General features: G+C 41.0%; 1 protein-coding gene across 1 annotated transcript in view; it reads left to right on the forward strand.

Annotated features, from left to right (window-relative positions):
* Window positions 1-16,837, forward strand: part of CZH18orf25 (chromosome Z C18orf25 homolog) — a 45,241-nt gene extending 28,404 nt beyond the window's left edge. Inside the window, exons 3-5 of the mRNA XM_048291133.1 lie at window positions 5,669-5,851; window positions 10,095-10,221; window positions 13,862-16,837. Coding sequence (XP_048147090.1) covers window positions 5,669-5,851; window positions 10,095-10,221; window positions 13,862-14,045 — 494 coding nt within the window. The 3' untranslated portion in view covers window positions 14,046-16,837. The remainder of the gene's footprint in view (window positions 1-5,668; window positions 5,852-10,094; window positions 10,222-13,861) is intronic.
* Window positions 16,838-17,428: the final 591 nt, after the last annotated feature.

Consider the following 17,428-nt stretch of genomic DNA (forward strand, 5'->3'; position numbering starts at 1 on the left):
AGTCATTTTAGGGTTCAGGTAGTTTGTGCCATTTGAGCTGCACATGCTCTTGAAATGGCAGGTCTGGGTCATGTTTTAAGTAATACCAGGTTTGTATTTTTTATCTAAAACAAAAAGACTGTCACTTCACTCTGTAGTTTTGTGTATCAGTACTTTCTGTTTGGATCAGTCACTGATGTGTCCACTGTAACACTATTTTGGCAAGTCACTTAGGATAAATCTTTTCAGATTTGGCACACAAAGTACTTGGTTTTGTTTCAGTTGTTTCAATTAGAACCATCTATCTGATCTTAAAACATATAGATAATAAAGTCCATTCTATGTTTTGTGTAATCTGGAAATAAATGGGCATTATCTCTTAAATTTAAGCATCAAGTGTAAGTGAGGGCATTCGTAAATCTTTCATTATTTTAAAATGTCTCAGTATTCTCGTTACATAAAAATAAATTCAATTTGGAGTAGTGAGGCTGGGATCATCAGTGCCCACAGCCAAGTTCACAGCCAAGAGGTGAAGGTGAGGCTGGCAGAGGCTGTGTCTCCTGTGGCTGTGTGTAGCCTTTTTAGCGTTTGCACCTTTCCCAAAAGCATTCCTGAGCACTGCTTCTAAACTCCTCAAACATTCACCTGTTAAAAATAGCCCAGTAATTGGAGGGGAGTGTTGTTCTCAGCTGGGCTCAGCACCTCTGCTCCTTAGCCTTGAGCAAGCTGCAGGCTGCTGCCTGCCTCAGTTTCCCCCGTGGACAAAAGGAGGTTAATAACCACCTCGGAGCTCTCCAGGATCCACTAATGGAGAGCTTTTTGTAAGAACAAAGTGCTGTAATTATTGTTGCTGTTGTTACTGTACCTGTTCTGTGTGTCTTAAAGCTTGGGTGATATTCACACCGAAATATGACTCCGTGTCTCTTCCTTGCAGAGACAGTGATGGCTCCAGAGGGCAATTCAGACCACCAAAATTAGGCTTTTAATTTTGCATTTATTTTAATCGGGATAGTACTCTGGAGATTTCAGTCTTTTTTCCTCTACTTGTAGAGGAAATGTAGCAAATTTTAAATCCCATCCCTGAGGCTGGAATTCATCTTGCTGAAGTTGAGCACTGTAAAATTGAGGTGCCTGCTCTAAGGTGGTATCTAACCTTTTTCTGTTTGCTGGGGAAGGGGAGAAGATGGTGCTCATGATGCTCCAGGCTGCAATTTCCAGGCGGAGATTGCCTGACTCTGAACTTCCTCTGTCTGGGGAAGGAGTTTAGGTGATGAGCTCAGCTCTGCATGCCTAAACGTAAGAAAGATTAAGAGAAATAATGACTTGTAGTCACTCACAGAATGGTTTGAGTGGGAAGAGACCGTAAGGCTCCTCTCATTCCACCCCTTGCCATGGGCAGGGACACCTTCCACTATCCCAGGCTGCTCCAAGCCCTGTCCAACCTGGCCTTGGACACTGCCAGGGATCCAGGGGCAGCCACAGCTGCTCTGGGCACCCTGTGCCAGGGCCTGCCCACCCTCACAGACAGCAATTCCTTCCCAATATCCCATCTGTCCCTGCCCTCTGACACTGGGAAGCCATTCCCCCTTGTCCTTTCCTTCCATGCCTTGTCCCAAGTCCCTCTGCAGCTCTCCTGGAGCCCCTTTAGGCACTGCCAGGAGCTCTGAGGTCTCCCTGGAGTCTGAACACCCGCAGCTCTCTCAGCCTGTCTCCACAGATTTCAAGAACTTAATTCTCCACTCAGGTTCTGCCAGCTAATACATTGTGTTTCCTTTGCAAGGATAAACAGTGCAGTGCAAAGGGACAGTGCTTCTTATGGAATGGCTGCTTTTAACCTACAGCTGAAATTTTACGCTTGAGTTCCCCTTTTTGCTTGTGCTGCCATTATAATGAAGTAAGGGATAATGGGAGTGTGGATCTTACAGCATGGGTTAGGCTGCTGAGTGTTGAGATGTGGCTCTAAGAAAAGCAAGGGAGCAGGTAGCAGATGAAAAATGATTTAATTTTCTGTGTTGCAAGTTTAAAATGAGAACTGGTATGAGTAGACCTGGATTTTTGTGCACGTCTCCTGATTCAGTTGTTCAGAGTGGAATTAGTTTTGATGAGCTGTGTAAATTAAGGGAGAACTGGACACTTGGAAATGCTGTCCCCGTGATGACCTCTGCCTCTGAATTCTTTGGGGAAGAAAAAAAGAAAGCAGGCTTTCCCTCCCCCCTTACAGCATTAAATGTCAACAGCTGTATTTTGCTGCTGGTACTTATTAACTTTCAGCCTTGCATTTTTCAAGCATTTGTTGCTTTAGAAATGAATTAATGCTTGTCACCAGGGAAATGTATTTTTTCCAGCTACCTTGGGTTCTCAAAAGATGTAATTTTTCTAAAGTAGATAGTTTAAATTACTGACCAGGAAACGTCCTAACTGTTCTACAGTAAGTCTTGGTTCTGGCATGATTTGTCTTGATGTCTGTTTTTTAATCTGGTGAAGTCCTGTTACAGTCAGTAATTACGAGTAGTGTCTCTATTATAAAGAAAAGATGATGAATTACACCTATGGTTGTAGTTAACCCTTTTTATCTTTTCAACTGAAAGCATTTTTTCACTTTATTACCTAGCTGAAGCCAACTGTCCTTATTTCTTGGTACCATACATTCACTTTGCATCACATCACTGGGTGATCACATACTTGGCTAGGGAAGTATTATTTATTTCCAAATTTAACCACTCCTGTCCCATCCATGCAACACTGAAAAGGAAACAGGCTTTTGGGAACAGAAGATTTTTATAAGATTTTTTTTTTTTATAGGATTTCTCTGCAACTTCCATCTAGTTGTTGTTGCCTGCAACTTTTTTGTTGTTTGGTTTTGTGTGGTTTTTGTTGACTTTTTTTTAACACACATAAGCATTTATGCTTATTTCTTCTTTTATAAATATGGGAAATCTGAGGATTTGTTGCAGTGTGGTGGCCATTGTCTTGGCTTTGTTGGTCATTTACTGGTGATAGGTATGGGTAAACCTGGTGTTGGGGGCCTTTTCAAATTTCTGGATCTGATCCTGAAAGGCAAGGCTGAGAAAAGCAAAAATAGACCTCTGCTGTGATTGCTTTTTAAATAGGAAGCTTGTTTGGGGTTCTTTTTTCCAGATTGTTAAATTGGTGGCTATTACCCTGACAAATATAATTACAGTGTGTAAATGATACTGAAAATATTTTTGTCTTTTTGATGTATACTGAATTTAAGCTAAGTTATAAGGTGTGCTCTTTGGAAGTGTGGAAGATACAAGAGTGGAGCTACAGATAACAAGTTTATGCTTGTATTTCCTACTGATGAAGACTTTCACACAAGTTATTTCTATGGGTAGGTGATGAGAATATCACTCTGCATGTATATACATTTATTATACATTTTTGCATGATTATACATGTAGGAGTGGTACAATTTTGACTTGAGACTATTGGTGCCTTTTGTCCAAATACAATTTTACTTGTGTAGACACGTCTATCTAAAAATCAAATTTCACTTCTGCTTTTAGAGGTCTGAGTCAGAAGCGAGAGAAACAAAGGCCTGAAGGAAAAGCCCAGAGCTCCTTAAATCTTAGATAACCTGTTGAAAAAATGGTCAAATAGTCAATATTGTACTTGACCCTCGTATCTTCTGCACTCGACTGTTTATTTGTACAGCTCACATTATATATGTTCACGCTGAACTCTGATGATAAGACTGAAAGAAAACATGCCTCCCATGATTCAGTCCAGCCCTAACTTCTGCATGTAATTTAATCATCAGCTGTCACAAATAATTAACTGAACATCAGCCAGCTTAATTTTGAACTCAGTATTCCATTATTTTGTAACTGCATTTAAAAAAGACAAAGATTGCCTTCCAGTTAATTACCAGGAATTCTGTTCCAGTCATAATCATCAGCGTTTCATGTTGCGAACAGTTTGGTCTTTAATACATTGGCATTTAACTACTCATTTATTTTTGTTGGATCTGTTTTAAGTTTGTAATGTAACATTGTTTCATGGAATTGTTTTGGAGGCAGGTCTGATCCGAAATGTTTTGTGAATTTCTTCATACCTTGTTGCAAAACTGATCTTTAGTACGACTTAAGCAAAACGTCACTCTCTGATGAACTGTGTTGCTAATCACAAAATAGAGGTTTCTGAAAATAGTCAGTTGAACTGTATTTCAGGCACCAAGTAACTAAAAAACGCCCCCTCCAAAAAAGCCCCAAAACCCAAAATCCACTCTAAAACCCTCAGAAAAACAGCTTTTCAGAGAAGTAAATCTGAAACTTCTAGTTCATCGTGTTCTTTCTGTCTTCAACAGCCACTTAAAATTCCGAAAAGAAACCAGTTTTTCTTAAGGCTTTTCATTTTGTTCTTTATCACTTTAAAAGATTTCATTGGTCATTTTGTAACTCTGAAAGTCCTGTCTTCCTGAACACATTCTTAGTTTATTATTATTTTGTATTATCCCATACAAGTTGTACCCTCCATGTGTCACACCCATAACAGAAGGTCCTGCAGGTGCTCAGCTGCAGAACTCAAAGAACCTCCATGGAGTTAAAGAATTGCAAAGATGCTGAGCTTTGGCCCAGCCTCTGTTTCTCTCTCATCCTCATTTCTGTGGATGAAGCCTTGGCCCATAGAAAGTTTTGATTTTCTCATTTGGGGAGGGGGAGCACCAACCACCTTCATCCACACTGAGTCAGTGTACTGCAGCTGGGGCAGGTCATTTGAGCTAAAACACTCGCATCCTCTCAGAATTGCATTATTTATCCATCCTCTCTACTTCCACATCAATCTTTGTCTTGAATTTGCCTGGTTTTTTTCTGACCCTCTTCTGTTTCTAGCATACTTTCCAATTATAAGTGATTTTCATTCATCACAAAGAAATTAGTTCGTCCTAACAAAACAGATCAAAAACAGTTTTTTGTTACTCCTCAAGGACAGATTTCAGAATCACGTAAGCAATTTTATCTCCCTCTTTCCTCCTTCGTTACGGTGGCCAAAAATGCATATGACAATCATGTTGAATGAAAAGCATATTTATCACTGCACATTATAATTTTGTGTCTTGTTACTCTTGATCTTAAAAGAAACCCCAAACAAACAACACCAAAAAACATTGCAATTTTGAAAAATCCCCCTGCCCTTGACAGGTAAATGTTATGAAAGGAAAGTTGCCTAATGTTAAATTCATTGTCACTGGATCAGTTTGATGAAAAAGTTAGTTTTATTCAATCAATCCTATAAAAATGTAAGCTGTCTCTTGACTTCTGTAAAATTCTCTAGATATATATCTTGTCTGCCCAATTTAATGTCCTGTAACTTATTATTTTTTATTTTAAACTGGAGGTTTTATCCTTTCAAGATTGTAAATGTAACATTGTCAGATATGGAGATGTTTATGTGTTAATGTAAAAGACAGTTACACAAATAACTGATACTTTGATAAATGTGTTTTTCTGACACTTGTGTTTTCTGTGTATGCAAAGGTCAAAATGTCTCTGTAATCTCAGGCTATGTTCATTAACTGAAGTTTAATAATTCATACAATTTACCACTATGTAACTTTAAGCGCTTCATGTAGGATGTTGCATTAATACTTAAACAAATTATTTGTACTTTTTGAGGTGTCTTTCAGTCTGTGCTGATTTGTAACCCATGCTGCTTTTCTCCCCTGCAGATGGACCCCCTGTTGTCGCTCACTATGATATATCAGACACAAACTCAGACCCAGAAGTGGTAAATGTGGACAATCTGTTGGCAGCTGCAGTGGTTCAAGAGCACAATAATTGTTTAGGAAATCAAGACTCAGGATCTACCTGGAGAACCAGAGGGCTGCTGGATGAAATGAGTGCTGATACAGGTTTGTTTAAATTCTCTGACATTTGTGCCAGCATTGCATTTGGTGTCTCTCCCTTTCTTGGTTTCAGTATTTTTGTAGTTTATACAGCTATAAAAGCTCCATTTGTGGATTTTGTGAGAGAACAGGACAGGTGCTTATTAAAAAGGTCTGCCATTTACTCCAAAATACAAGTGATAAAAATTGACAAATATTCCTGCAATATACTTTTGACAGTAATTTTCTTAGCTGTTTTTTCTTCTCTTTCTTTTTCTTGTAATTACTACAGGGAACTTAGGTCTGGGGTTTTGGTGGTGTTTTTTTTTTTAAATGAAAGTGAGCTAATCTTCTTACTGAATGATTGATTATGACAACCCATGCCACCAGCTAGTCAACTGGTCCTAATCTCTTTTTCAGTGTTGGGATTGCCTGTGTATCTCTTTTTTTTTTTTTTGGTTTGTCTCTTTATATCTCTAAAATACAAGCATTAATTCTTCCCATATTCCATCTGCATTTCCATCACCCCTTAGAAAATTCGACAGCCTAGCATTGGGTAAAGACGAAGGGTGCAGAGGTGCTGGTAGGTGGACTTAGCATCTAGAGACAGCAAGGAAATTTCCTTCAGGAATACTGTGGAAGAACTCAGGGAAGTTCATGAAGCTCATGAACACTGTTCTGCTTCACTAGCAAAAGAGCTAAATAACTACATGAAACACTGTAGTGTTTTGGATGTTAGCAGGGGTTATTTTCTGTCGGCTTCATCCCACAGCCTTGTATGCCATCATTTTACTTCCTTTCCAGTCATTTTTTAACTCCCATGTTAGGATTTCAGGCTGCACAATACACGTAAGTCGTGCTGCCGTGGTGGAGCACAACAGGTTTGTGTTTTGTGCTGTGTTTCCCAAACATCTCCTGCCACAGGGCACCCACATGGGGAATGTTGTGGTGGCTCTGAGCTGCTTTTCACTGTCTATAAGGCTTAGAGAAATGCAATTACATGGTCCTTTGTAAAGAGATGTTCCATTACTATGGAGTCTACAAGTCCATGATTTGAATATGAGAATGTCTGTGCGTTGTTTTCACTGTGGTCCATGGCTGGATGTCATTCAAGCCTTTTTGAAGCTTGCCTGTGTTTTCCAAGCTCACTGGTATTTTTTGCAGGACAGCAGCTGACTGATAGCTATTTGACCCCTAGCAAGCCCAGTCCTTTATTAAGGGATTTATTACGCAATGAGAACAGCTGAAATCACCTGTATTACATAGCACCAATGGATCAGCACACCAAATGAATGTAAGGAAATAAAAAGCAATGTTTCTTACCAAGCTCTCTTCCACTTCTCACTTAAAATGCTGCAGTGCAGGTAGAATTTTCTTTTCCTTCCTCCACCTATATCCAAGGGCGCTTGCAGGTAAAAGAAAACTGGAAACATCAAGAGACTTCTTCATCCCTGGGAACGTTCATGTGGATTTGGTCCTGGTGTTACGGCCATGTCAGCAGCTGAAAAGATGAATCTCTTTTTGCTCGTGCATACACCTTGCCCTGCAGCCTCAGTATACATCTGACTGCACCTTTGCCAGTGCTGGCCTTTTCGTACCAGGTCTAGGGCTGCACATTGGGAAAGCAGAATTTTCAAATCTTGCATCTGGTTCACAAGTGTAATCTTCAGCCAGTATCTAGTTTAGCAGACTTTATAGAATGTGTTCCCATGGGAAAATAACAACATAAGCATCTCTATCTAAACAAAAAATCTTATTATACTATCACATCTTTGTGCATGGGCTGTTTTGCAAGCCCTGGTGGTGTAGGGCAAACAAAACATCACTTTGGGCGTCGTCCTAATGTTCGTGCAAAGAAATTAACAGCGTGGGCATGTTATTAGGCATGGAATTTGTATGGCCAGAGGCTGTAAATCTGTCTGTGTGCTATAATCCTGATTAACACCCAGCTACTCTTGCAGTATTTACTCTGCTAATCATGGTTTCGCTGCTGCTAATTATCTTTTTGTTGTCTGAACTTAAAGCTATGGTAATATGTGGAAGCTCTTTTGGGACTCCAGTTTATACCTCTGGGGATTCTTTTTGGGGCTTTTTAAGAGCTGGTCTGCTTTGCACTTCTGCCGGAGATTACCCTGTCAAGAAAAAGAAGAGTAGCGTGGCATTAAAACAAGATACTATGGCCATGGGCAGGGACACCTTCCACTATCCCAGGGTGCTCCAAGCCCCCTCCAACCTGCCCTAGGATACTTCCAGGGATGGGGCAGCCACAGCTTCTCTGGGTAATCTGTGCCAGAGCCCTACCACCCTCATGGGGAAGAATTTTTTCCCAATATGCCATCTAACTCTGCCCTCTGGCAATGTGAAGCCCCCAGCACGTGAATCAAAGCCTCTGAGCGCTTCCATTTAATGTTTCACAGTCTGCCCAGACACTTCTGTTAAAGAAATACCCATGACCCATTTTTGGGCTTTCTGGCAGTCAGTGATGTATGCCAAGAAATGTTCAGCTGAACTGCAATGATAGGAAGAGACTGTCTGGGCTAGTAGTTTGTTTTAAGTTCAGCTGACAAATATTTTTAGTCTTGTGAGATGGAAACTCCTTCAGGTACCTGGCAGCACATGGGTTTCCTTCCCTTGCCAACCCTGATCAGATCACCAAGGATCTTGTCTTTCCAAAAACTGAACATGCAGCATGGTCTCTGCTCCTACAAAAAAGCTGGAGAGGGACTTGGGACAAGGCACAGAGGGACAGGACACAGGGAATGGCTTCCCAGTGCCAGAGGGCAGGGCTGGATGGGATATTGGGCAGGAATTGTTCCCTGGGAGGGTGGGCAGGCCCTGGCACAGGGTGCCCAGAGCAGCTGTGGCTGCCCCTGGATCCCTGGCAGTGTCCAAGGCCAGGTTGGACAGGGCTTGGAGCAGCCTGGAATAGTGGAAGGTGTCCCTGCCCATGGCAGGGGGTGGAACTGGATGTGCTTGAAGGTCCCTTTCAATCCAAACCATTCTATGATTTTATTTGCTTGCATCTTTCCCTAGTGCTTAAAGCAGTCATTAGAAAGTTTCCCTGGCACTTGTTTTAAGTTTAATTTCTTCCCTCTGTTTCCTTTAATCTCCCTGGGGGTATAATCAGTTCTGCATGTCCGCACACCTTTTAAATCCTGTGGATCATTATTGCTTCTCCTCCTCCTCTCGTCTTCAAGGAGGTGTCCACTCAAACTAGATACACATAAAATATTCACCTACTCTCAAATTTCCTGCTCAACAAATGACTCTTCCCCTGTGTAGTACAGCTGAGCAAGTGGTTTTTAAGTAGGTTGTATCACCTACTTCATAGCTGTCCAGCGTCCCCCAGGCTAATGATAGAGAATTAAGTGGAATTAATAATCTTCTCTTTTTCCTGGAAGAAAAAAAAAAAAAAGAGAGAGTAGAAGTTATATCTTTTAATTAATTGATTTTTAAAGAAATCTATTTTCTGTGAGAGAAGTAATAATTTCAGCTGCTTTGTGTTTCCCATGCAAGTATTATCCTGTATGACTCAAAACAGCTTCACTAATTGGGGTGAAGAACCCTCTTAGCAGCACTTGGCAAAAAAGGCAAAAACGTGCTGTGCCACACTTGCTGTGAGTATTTAGAGAGGGCTTGTGGTTTGACTGACTGACAGACTGGATGGCATTGAAGGACTGTAATAAAAAACCAGCCCTGCTGCATATGGGCCTTAAGAACACCACTTTTTCTTTTCAAGCATTTGTAATAATGTTAGAGCAGATGTGTGAAGCAGCACAGCCAGAAACGGATGAGTTTGCTGTGTTTTTTCACTGACCAGCTTCCCCTAGTTTTCTATTTAAGGGAATTAAATTAATTTCCCTTTATGAGTGGGATGTTTCTATCCAGCCTGTAGGATTTTTTTGCTATAGTATCACTGTATTTGCTTAGATTGTTTTGTTTCTTAATGTCAAAGAGGTCTAGGGGCAGTTTAGCTCTTAGCATTGTCCTAACATTTCAGCTGGAAATTTTAATTGTTCTTGATGCAACAGTCAGGCTTTGCTCACATTTGTGTGACAGCACCATCACCACAGCTATTGACACTGGCTAAATCCAGTGGTTTTCCTGTAGCAGGTGATAAACTGTGAGTTTAAAAACTTGGTCTAATGAGATTTTCTAATCTCAGTGTTGTTTTGGTCTTTTGTTAGGTTGGGAAACTCCTTTTCCAGCTGATTTCTGAGCCATGCAAGCCATTAAACACTGTCTGTATTCCCATTTTCCCCATCTGCAGGTCATTTGGATCCAGGCTTCCTTGCAGGTGACAAAACCTCTTGTGGTAATGCCCAGGCCAATGAAGAAATTAACATTGCCTCTTCTGACAGCGAAGTAGAGATTGTTGGAGTTCAGGAACATGCCAGGTATTAATTGTTTTTTCTTGCTGTAATATTACTTTCATTTTATCAGAATGTCTGTATTACCAAAATCAATAAAGAACTGCTGGCCTTCACTTCTGTGGTTACCCATCCATGAATGATGCCCAAAAGGCAGCAAATGTTGCACTTTATTTTTCTGTTCTGCTGGTCGTGGTGATGTCAGAATGAATTTTTCTTTAGAAAGTGACCGACTTGGTAATTATTCAGATTAAACTTGTGATTCAATATCAAACATTACCTGGCTAAACATGTGTAGTATAAAAATACCAAATATTGAGATACTAAATGTACATACCTCAGGAATTCAGATTTTAAAGGTATATGTGAATATGCAAATAACTAAGTGAAAATCTTTATGTGGGTTCTTGTTTCCTTTCAAAATATTAACTCAAATTTTTTTTATTAGCTTCTACTTTATTTAATTAGTCAGTAGGGGTAAAAATACTATCAGTTTTTCAATGGCTAATGTCATAAGATAGCCCCTTTAGGTTAAAAATCAGATAATTATGAATCTTAATTTTATTTTAAGATTCAAGAGAAGTCAAAGTAGATGAGGGTAAGGGTGCCAGAGGTTTCTCTCTCAGTCAGAAACCTGTCCAGCTGTTCTTCTTGGTCGGCATTTTTTGATGTAACTCTTCATCTTTGGTCTATGGTCTTTCCTTGCCTTAAAATATTATGAAGCAGTTGAACAAACCTGACATTTTCTTATACTGTGGAATGTGAATTTGGTGAATTAAAACCAAGTTAAAACAATACCTAGACAAGCTCCTTCCAAAACTTTTCTGAAGCCTGGTGCTTGCTTGGAGGCAGAAGAGGGGTGGAAGGGACAAGGAACAGAGCTGGGACAAGGAGCAGAGTTCCTTGTTGTCCCTTCACTGCATCTTTTTTGAGGAAAGAAGAAAGAAGGTGTGCAGGACCCAATTTCCCAGGCAGGAAACTTTATGGATAATGTGGGCACAGCCCAGTGCTGTTGGATGTGGAAAAAAAGGAAATTTTCGGGTCCAGAAAGGGGGATTTAGTCTTTGCTTTTAGAACCGTCTAAGTCCTTGCATGGCCTACTCTTTTGGAAGATGGTAATTCCTTAGGAAGCAGCTCTCCTGGCTGTTTATGCAGCAGAACCCAGGGCTTGGAGGGTCTTTGTGCTGATGGTAAGGGGTGTGGATTCACCCTCCAGCACTGGCTGGTCTAAGTCTGTGCAGCACTGCACACAGGACCCTTGTGTTGCTGTCCCCTCTTTGAAAGCTTTCCATGCTGCTGCCTCCATGATACTCATCCTCTACAGGAATGGAAACATGGACTAAATGCAGAGTTGCTGTTTAAAATGACTTTTAGTAGATATGGACTGAAATTATTTCATCAAATCAGGCGGAAAGCACTCTTCTGTGCTTTCCTTTGTTCCTGTACCCATCTCCCACAGACCAATGTTCACTGCCTCCCTTGAATACTCACTCACACGTTTCAGTTTGAGTCCTATTTAGAGTTTTATTTCTCTTTCAGGCCTAGGCTTGCAGTTATGAAGTATTGATGGGCTTCTGACAGGGTTGTCATTTGGACAAGAGTTAGGTTTTTGATTGGTATTTTCTGCATGCTTAGTTAGTGTGGTGTTTGGATCCTGGTTTTTATCGTGCTCCCTATTCCATGTCCTCGTTGGGCTGGTGTGAGTCGTGACGCCCTGGAGTTTGTCCATCCTTTGTAGTTCTTCAGATTGTTAGTGAATTGGTGCTGTTTCTCATCAATGGGATATTACTGGATGTTACTTGGCATCTACTCAGGACACCAAGTCATGTTTTTCAGTTTGTTTAATTTTTCACTTGTAGATTTTTTTTTTTTTTTTAAATCGTGCATGCATATAAACCAGTTTTCCTCTAGTTTTTCCTAGGAAGCTTTTTTGTATCCCTCCTTTTTTTTTTTTTTGATTGCCTTTATTTGGTATCCTCCCTTAGCGACAGATTGGAAGCATGTTCCCTGAGCTCATGTTTGACTGAACATTTTGCTGTTGGCTGCTTGCATTACTTGTTTGAGGATAAACACTTTTATTTTTCCGAGGTACCGTTTCTGTGAGATAATTTATGGCTCGGTTTTTGTCGTCTTCAGGAAGAAATGTTAGTCTTAGCTTTGCCTAAACACTGAGGACTGTTCTCAGAATGATGCACCACAGTCCCAGAGACCAAACATCATATTTTATTTGCTCTGCCTACAAGCTTTTCTTGCCAGTTTGATTAAAAATATTTCTCCTTAAAAGAAAGCTTTAAAGGAAGGAAATCCCATACATTTGTTAGAGTTCCAGGGTCTAACTGCTAATTCTTTGTAGATACATACTTTAACTATGTTTTTTTAAGACTGAAGGAGTAATAGAAAAGCCATTCTGAACATCACATCCAAACCTAAGCAGTGTATCTGAGAAGTCAATGAGACATTTATATTCAGAGAAGTTACAGCTCAGAGAATGAGATTTTTCATTCTATTTCATGAAACTCCAACCAGAAGCAAGAGAGCTGAGCATAACCTAAGTAGTTTTGGAGAAAATAAATAGCAGTAGCTTAAATTGGATTAAATAAAATGTAAATGTCAGGGGTATTTGATCAGTGCAGGAAATCTGAGTTCCTGAGATACACGTGCCTTCACAAAGAAATGGGAAAAGGTTACCCCAGCAGCCAGAACACCTCGTGTTTGTCCATGCAGCCACCACCAGTGCTTACAAGAGCAAAACAATTTTTGGAGCACTAGGTATCAAGTTTTACTTGCCTCTGTAGGATTTGCAGCTGGAAATGGAGTGATCATCCTAAAGCCTCTAGTAAATTCCTGTCATCACTTCATCATACAGCAAAATTATTCTACCTTTCATTTTGCATTTCTTTTTTCTAATTGCTGTTAACTTGTGCTTCATTTTTCATGTATTTATTATGAATATAATAGGTAAAAATGCTGTGTGAATAGGTACCTGTGTATCTTGCTTCAGCAGGGCACTGGAGCTTTATCTTCAAATACACATTTTAGTCTCATTGGCTGTGGTCACTTAAAGCTTAAATGTTTTGCTGACGTGGGGCTGAACTGTTGTCAGTGAACAATTCCCAGCATGTTTGTGATTTTCAGTTAAGAAGACCAAAACAACAAAAAAAAATCAAATATAACAGCTGTAATAATGTAATCAGCAAGATCTCTTTTGCAATTATTGTAATGAAAGTATCATTACCTCCTTGTTTTAACATGGCTTTAATTTAATATTGCAGTATAGATTTTCTTTTTGTCTCAGGCAGCCTCACTTCAAATTTTTCTCTTTTTAAGAAGTCCAGTGGGTAAAGCTCCTAGCAGGAAATTGTGCATGGTGCTACACATGGTGACGCAAGCTTCCTCAAGATCACTGGGATCCATGCACATACTTTATAAAGAATATCACATTACACCCACTGACATTCCTTTAGAATAATTTAATCCCCACCAAATCCCCAAATTTAAATTTAGCTTTGTTCACTGGGTGTTTGAGATGCCATGGACTCTACAAGTGGAGAATCCAGTTTGGAGAGGGACGTGCTAACCAGATGATGATAAAACACTGGAGGTGGGGATCTGGTGGCTGAGCTGAGCGGTGTCCCTGACGCTGTGTGTGTCCCTCTCCTCGCTGCAGGTGTGTGCATCCCAGGGGAGGGGTGATCCAGAGCGTGTCCTCCTGGAAGCGCGGCTCGCCGTTCGGGAGCGCCCAGCCCACGCAGCCTTGGACAGCAGTGGCTCCCCAGCAGAACTGGTCCTCGCCCCCAGAAGTGGTGGACCTCACTCTGGACGAGGACACCAGGCGCAAATACCTCCTGTAACGCCGTGTCACTGTGCTCCTGCCCCCTGCCCTCCTGCCCTCCCTGCCACAGAAGTTCAGAGGTTAAAGCATCACCTCCGCAGGCCCCGTCCTTGGCACTAGGAAACTCAAACCCGCGGTGTTTCTGCACGTCCACAGGAATGTAGTATGGCTTCAGTATCACTTCAAATGGTTTTGCCTTCTCCAAGGAGGATTCTTGCCCAGAATTAACAGCACCAAATTTAAAACACATCTGCAGTTACTAACGTGTGTGTGTATATCTGACGGAATAACTGCGTGCAAACTTAACATCCTCCCACCCTCCCCCACACCTCCTGACTCCAGGACGTTTTTAATTTATCAGTATCTTGAGTTTGTTAGTAGAAGTTAGTGTGTTGCTGTGTGAGCGTCAGTGATTTTGAGAAATGCTGTGTCCTCACTGATTTCAGCAGAATCGGACGGTATTCAACACTTCCAAAATTTGGGCCAGGAGTACTTTTACCCAAGCTGATTTGGTTATGTTACCAGCAGGAGGGATTGTCTATAATGCAAATGGCCCATAACAAATGCACTGAACAGCTTTTAATTAAAGCATTTTTATTTTCAATGTAATTTATAGTTTATACTCTTCAGTGCTGAGTCTTCTGTCTACTTGACTACTGTGTTTCACTGGTCAATTCCCACAGCTTGGAATGGCTAAAATAGTAATAGTAGTGACTTAGGAACAGCTGATCATTGCAAAAGCACAGGAAAAGGAAATAAAAAGCCCAGCATTCCTCTGCTTTTTAATTATAGCTGAACTTTTTTTACCTTTATCTGAGTCTTGCCTGGAGTAGATGAAGGAGAGAACTGAAATGTTTTACTCATAGTCCCCGTTTCTACTTGCTGCTTGTTTGTGTCATTCACCATCTCAAAAAAAAAAACCCAAACTCAAATCCCAAGCAAATTCCAAAACCCCAGCCTGGCAAAGGGGTGTTCAGCTGGGACTGTTCCTGGAACTTGTGGGGCCACTCAAGTGCTTAAAACTGTCCTAAAAAATGTTGCAGGATCGGGGTCAGAAACTAAGGTTGTGGGTTTTTTAATTTTTTTTTTTTTTTTTAATTAGTAATCTGCACCATTTCCCTGGCTTTCAGTCATGTCTCTCATGCTAGTTTTGGAAATGCCATGATTCAGGAAACACTTTCTACCAGAATATTTACAAAATCCGTGGAACTACTCACTTTAGCGGGCTGCAGTTTCTGTGGTGTATGTGGAAATTCCTGCCCCCCCTCACCTGTCATTTTGAGCCTTTCCCAAGGCGAAAACCAAAGATTAGACTTTAACAAGATGATATTATTCACTTTAAATGTCTACTGTGCAATTGAAACATTCCTTCATATTCTGGATGTTTCTGTTGGGAATTTTGTACAGCTCTGCCATTGGATTTTTTACTATTTAAGGCTGAACAGGGGTGGTCAGGACCTGGGAAGTTCTGCTTTCCTTTTGTGTCGGCTGGTTTCAAAATTTATTTGGCTTCCCATAATTTTATCTGTGGGCAAAATAAAAAAATTAAGACAGAATTACCTGTGTTGTCACATAAAGGAAAAACAGCCCAGCAGGGGGGTATAGTTAGTAACAAACATCTGTTTCTTCCATAAGCAGAACAGTTCATACTGCACTTTACAGAACAGCTAGGTAAGGATTGATATTCCCACTTCCAGCTTTCTAGAACATTGAACACAAGTGTCTTGCATGGCCAGAAAAATACCTGTGGTGGTTTTAGTGACCGATTCCTTTCTGTGGGAGGGAGGGGAGCGTGGATGGAGCCTGTGGGCCCCACAGCAGGGAAGGGCCCTGTGCTGCTCTGCCCATCCTTTCTCCTCGTGTTTCCATCAGCTGTGGGCTCGCACACCTGCTGTGAAGGTAACTTTGGAACAGCCACCTCCTGTGGCTGCTTCTTCCCGTTTCAGAGAGTCTCTTGAAGGTCAGTTGTGGAGAAAGCTGCAGGGACCCGTTTGCAGTCCTTCCATGAAAAATTGCTAACTAACTCTCCTTGTTTTTCAGTTTGTATATGATGTGACTTCCACATGTACATAAAAACGACTGCCTCCTAACCAGACTTCCTCCAACTGTGCACTGTGTTTGTTTAAACAGCTCATGTATGGTAGTCCAATGCAGGTTTTCTTTTATTTAAAACACTATGTATTTTCTCTTAACAAATTTCAAGGGTAGTGATCTGAAAAACGCAATCACTGGATAGGTAGGAACTGGTTTGGTTTTGTTTCTTTTAGTAGTATTATTATTTTTTTAAAACTTCTATTTTTTAAAAAGAGCAAAAAAATGTGCCTGGGTGGTTTTTGCTCTTCTCAGCAGGAAAGAGAGAAGTTAGCCATTGTATGGCTGAGAACCAATGCACTTGGGCCCTGGTCCAGAACCCACTGGGGTCGGTGTGGGGCTGCCCATTGACTTCAGTGTGCATTGGCTCGAGCCCTTCAGGGTTTAGCAGTTTTCCTGAATTGCTGGAGTGTGAACTTGGAATCTTCTATAGTGAAGACAAATCATTGCTCAGAATATAAATGTTTAAAACATGCGACTCTAGTTAAAAATAAAATCTGATTCTTCTCGACACTCACTATTTAGTTCTCATTTTCCATCTAGTATTTAATGGTCTTTGGAGAGAAATAATAATAAAACAGAGTGTTATATATATATATATATAAAAATATATATATTTTTGGTGCAAGATGAGACCTTCTGTTTTTTGAAACAAGTCTGTAGCATAAAGGTTAAACTATTTTAAGACAAAATAAAATAGAGTGTATTATTTAAACAATATCAATTTGTTGGGTTTTTGTTTTTCCACTTCCATCAAATATGCTGCTGTGTGTCACATAACCAAATTAAATCTGTAAGTTCTGGGTTACAGCTGCCTGAATTCAGCATTGTTCCTTGCTGTAACACATGTAAAATTTTGCACGTCCAGAACATTAAAGTGATTTCCTGGCTGCAAAAGCTTCCTTTTATCTCAGACCAGGGCAGGACCAACACTTCTCCCTGTAGTGCTGGTGGGGGTGCCAAGGGATGTGCAGGTACCAGTGCCAAGTGGCTGCTGCCCATCACAGAATCCCAGGACAGTCTGGTTGGGAAGGAGCCTTCAAGCTCATCCCATTCCAACCCCCTGCCATGGGCAGGGACACCTTCCATTACCCCAGGCTGCTCCAAGCCCCATCCAACCTGGCCTGGAACACTTCCAGGGATCCAGGGGCAGCCACAGCTGCTCTGGGCACCCTGTGCCAGGGCCTGCCCACCCTCACAGACAGCAATTCCTTCCCAATATCCCATCCATCCCTGCCCTCTGGCACTGGGAAGCCATTCCCTGTGTCCTGTCCCTCCATGCCTTGTCCCCAGTCCCTCTGCAGCTCTCCT

The sequence above is a fragment of the Corvus hawaiiensis genome, chromosome Z (genome assembly GCF_020740725.1).
Source record: "Corvus hawaiiensis isolate bCorHaw1 chromosome Z, bCorHaw1.pri.cur, whole genome shotgun sequence".
Classification (NCBI taxonomy): domain Eukaryota; kingdom Metazoa; phylum Chordata; class Aves; order Passeriformes; family Corvidae; genus Corvus; species Corvus hawaiiensis.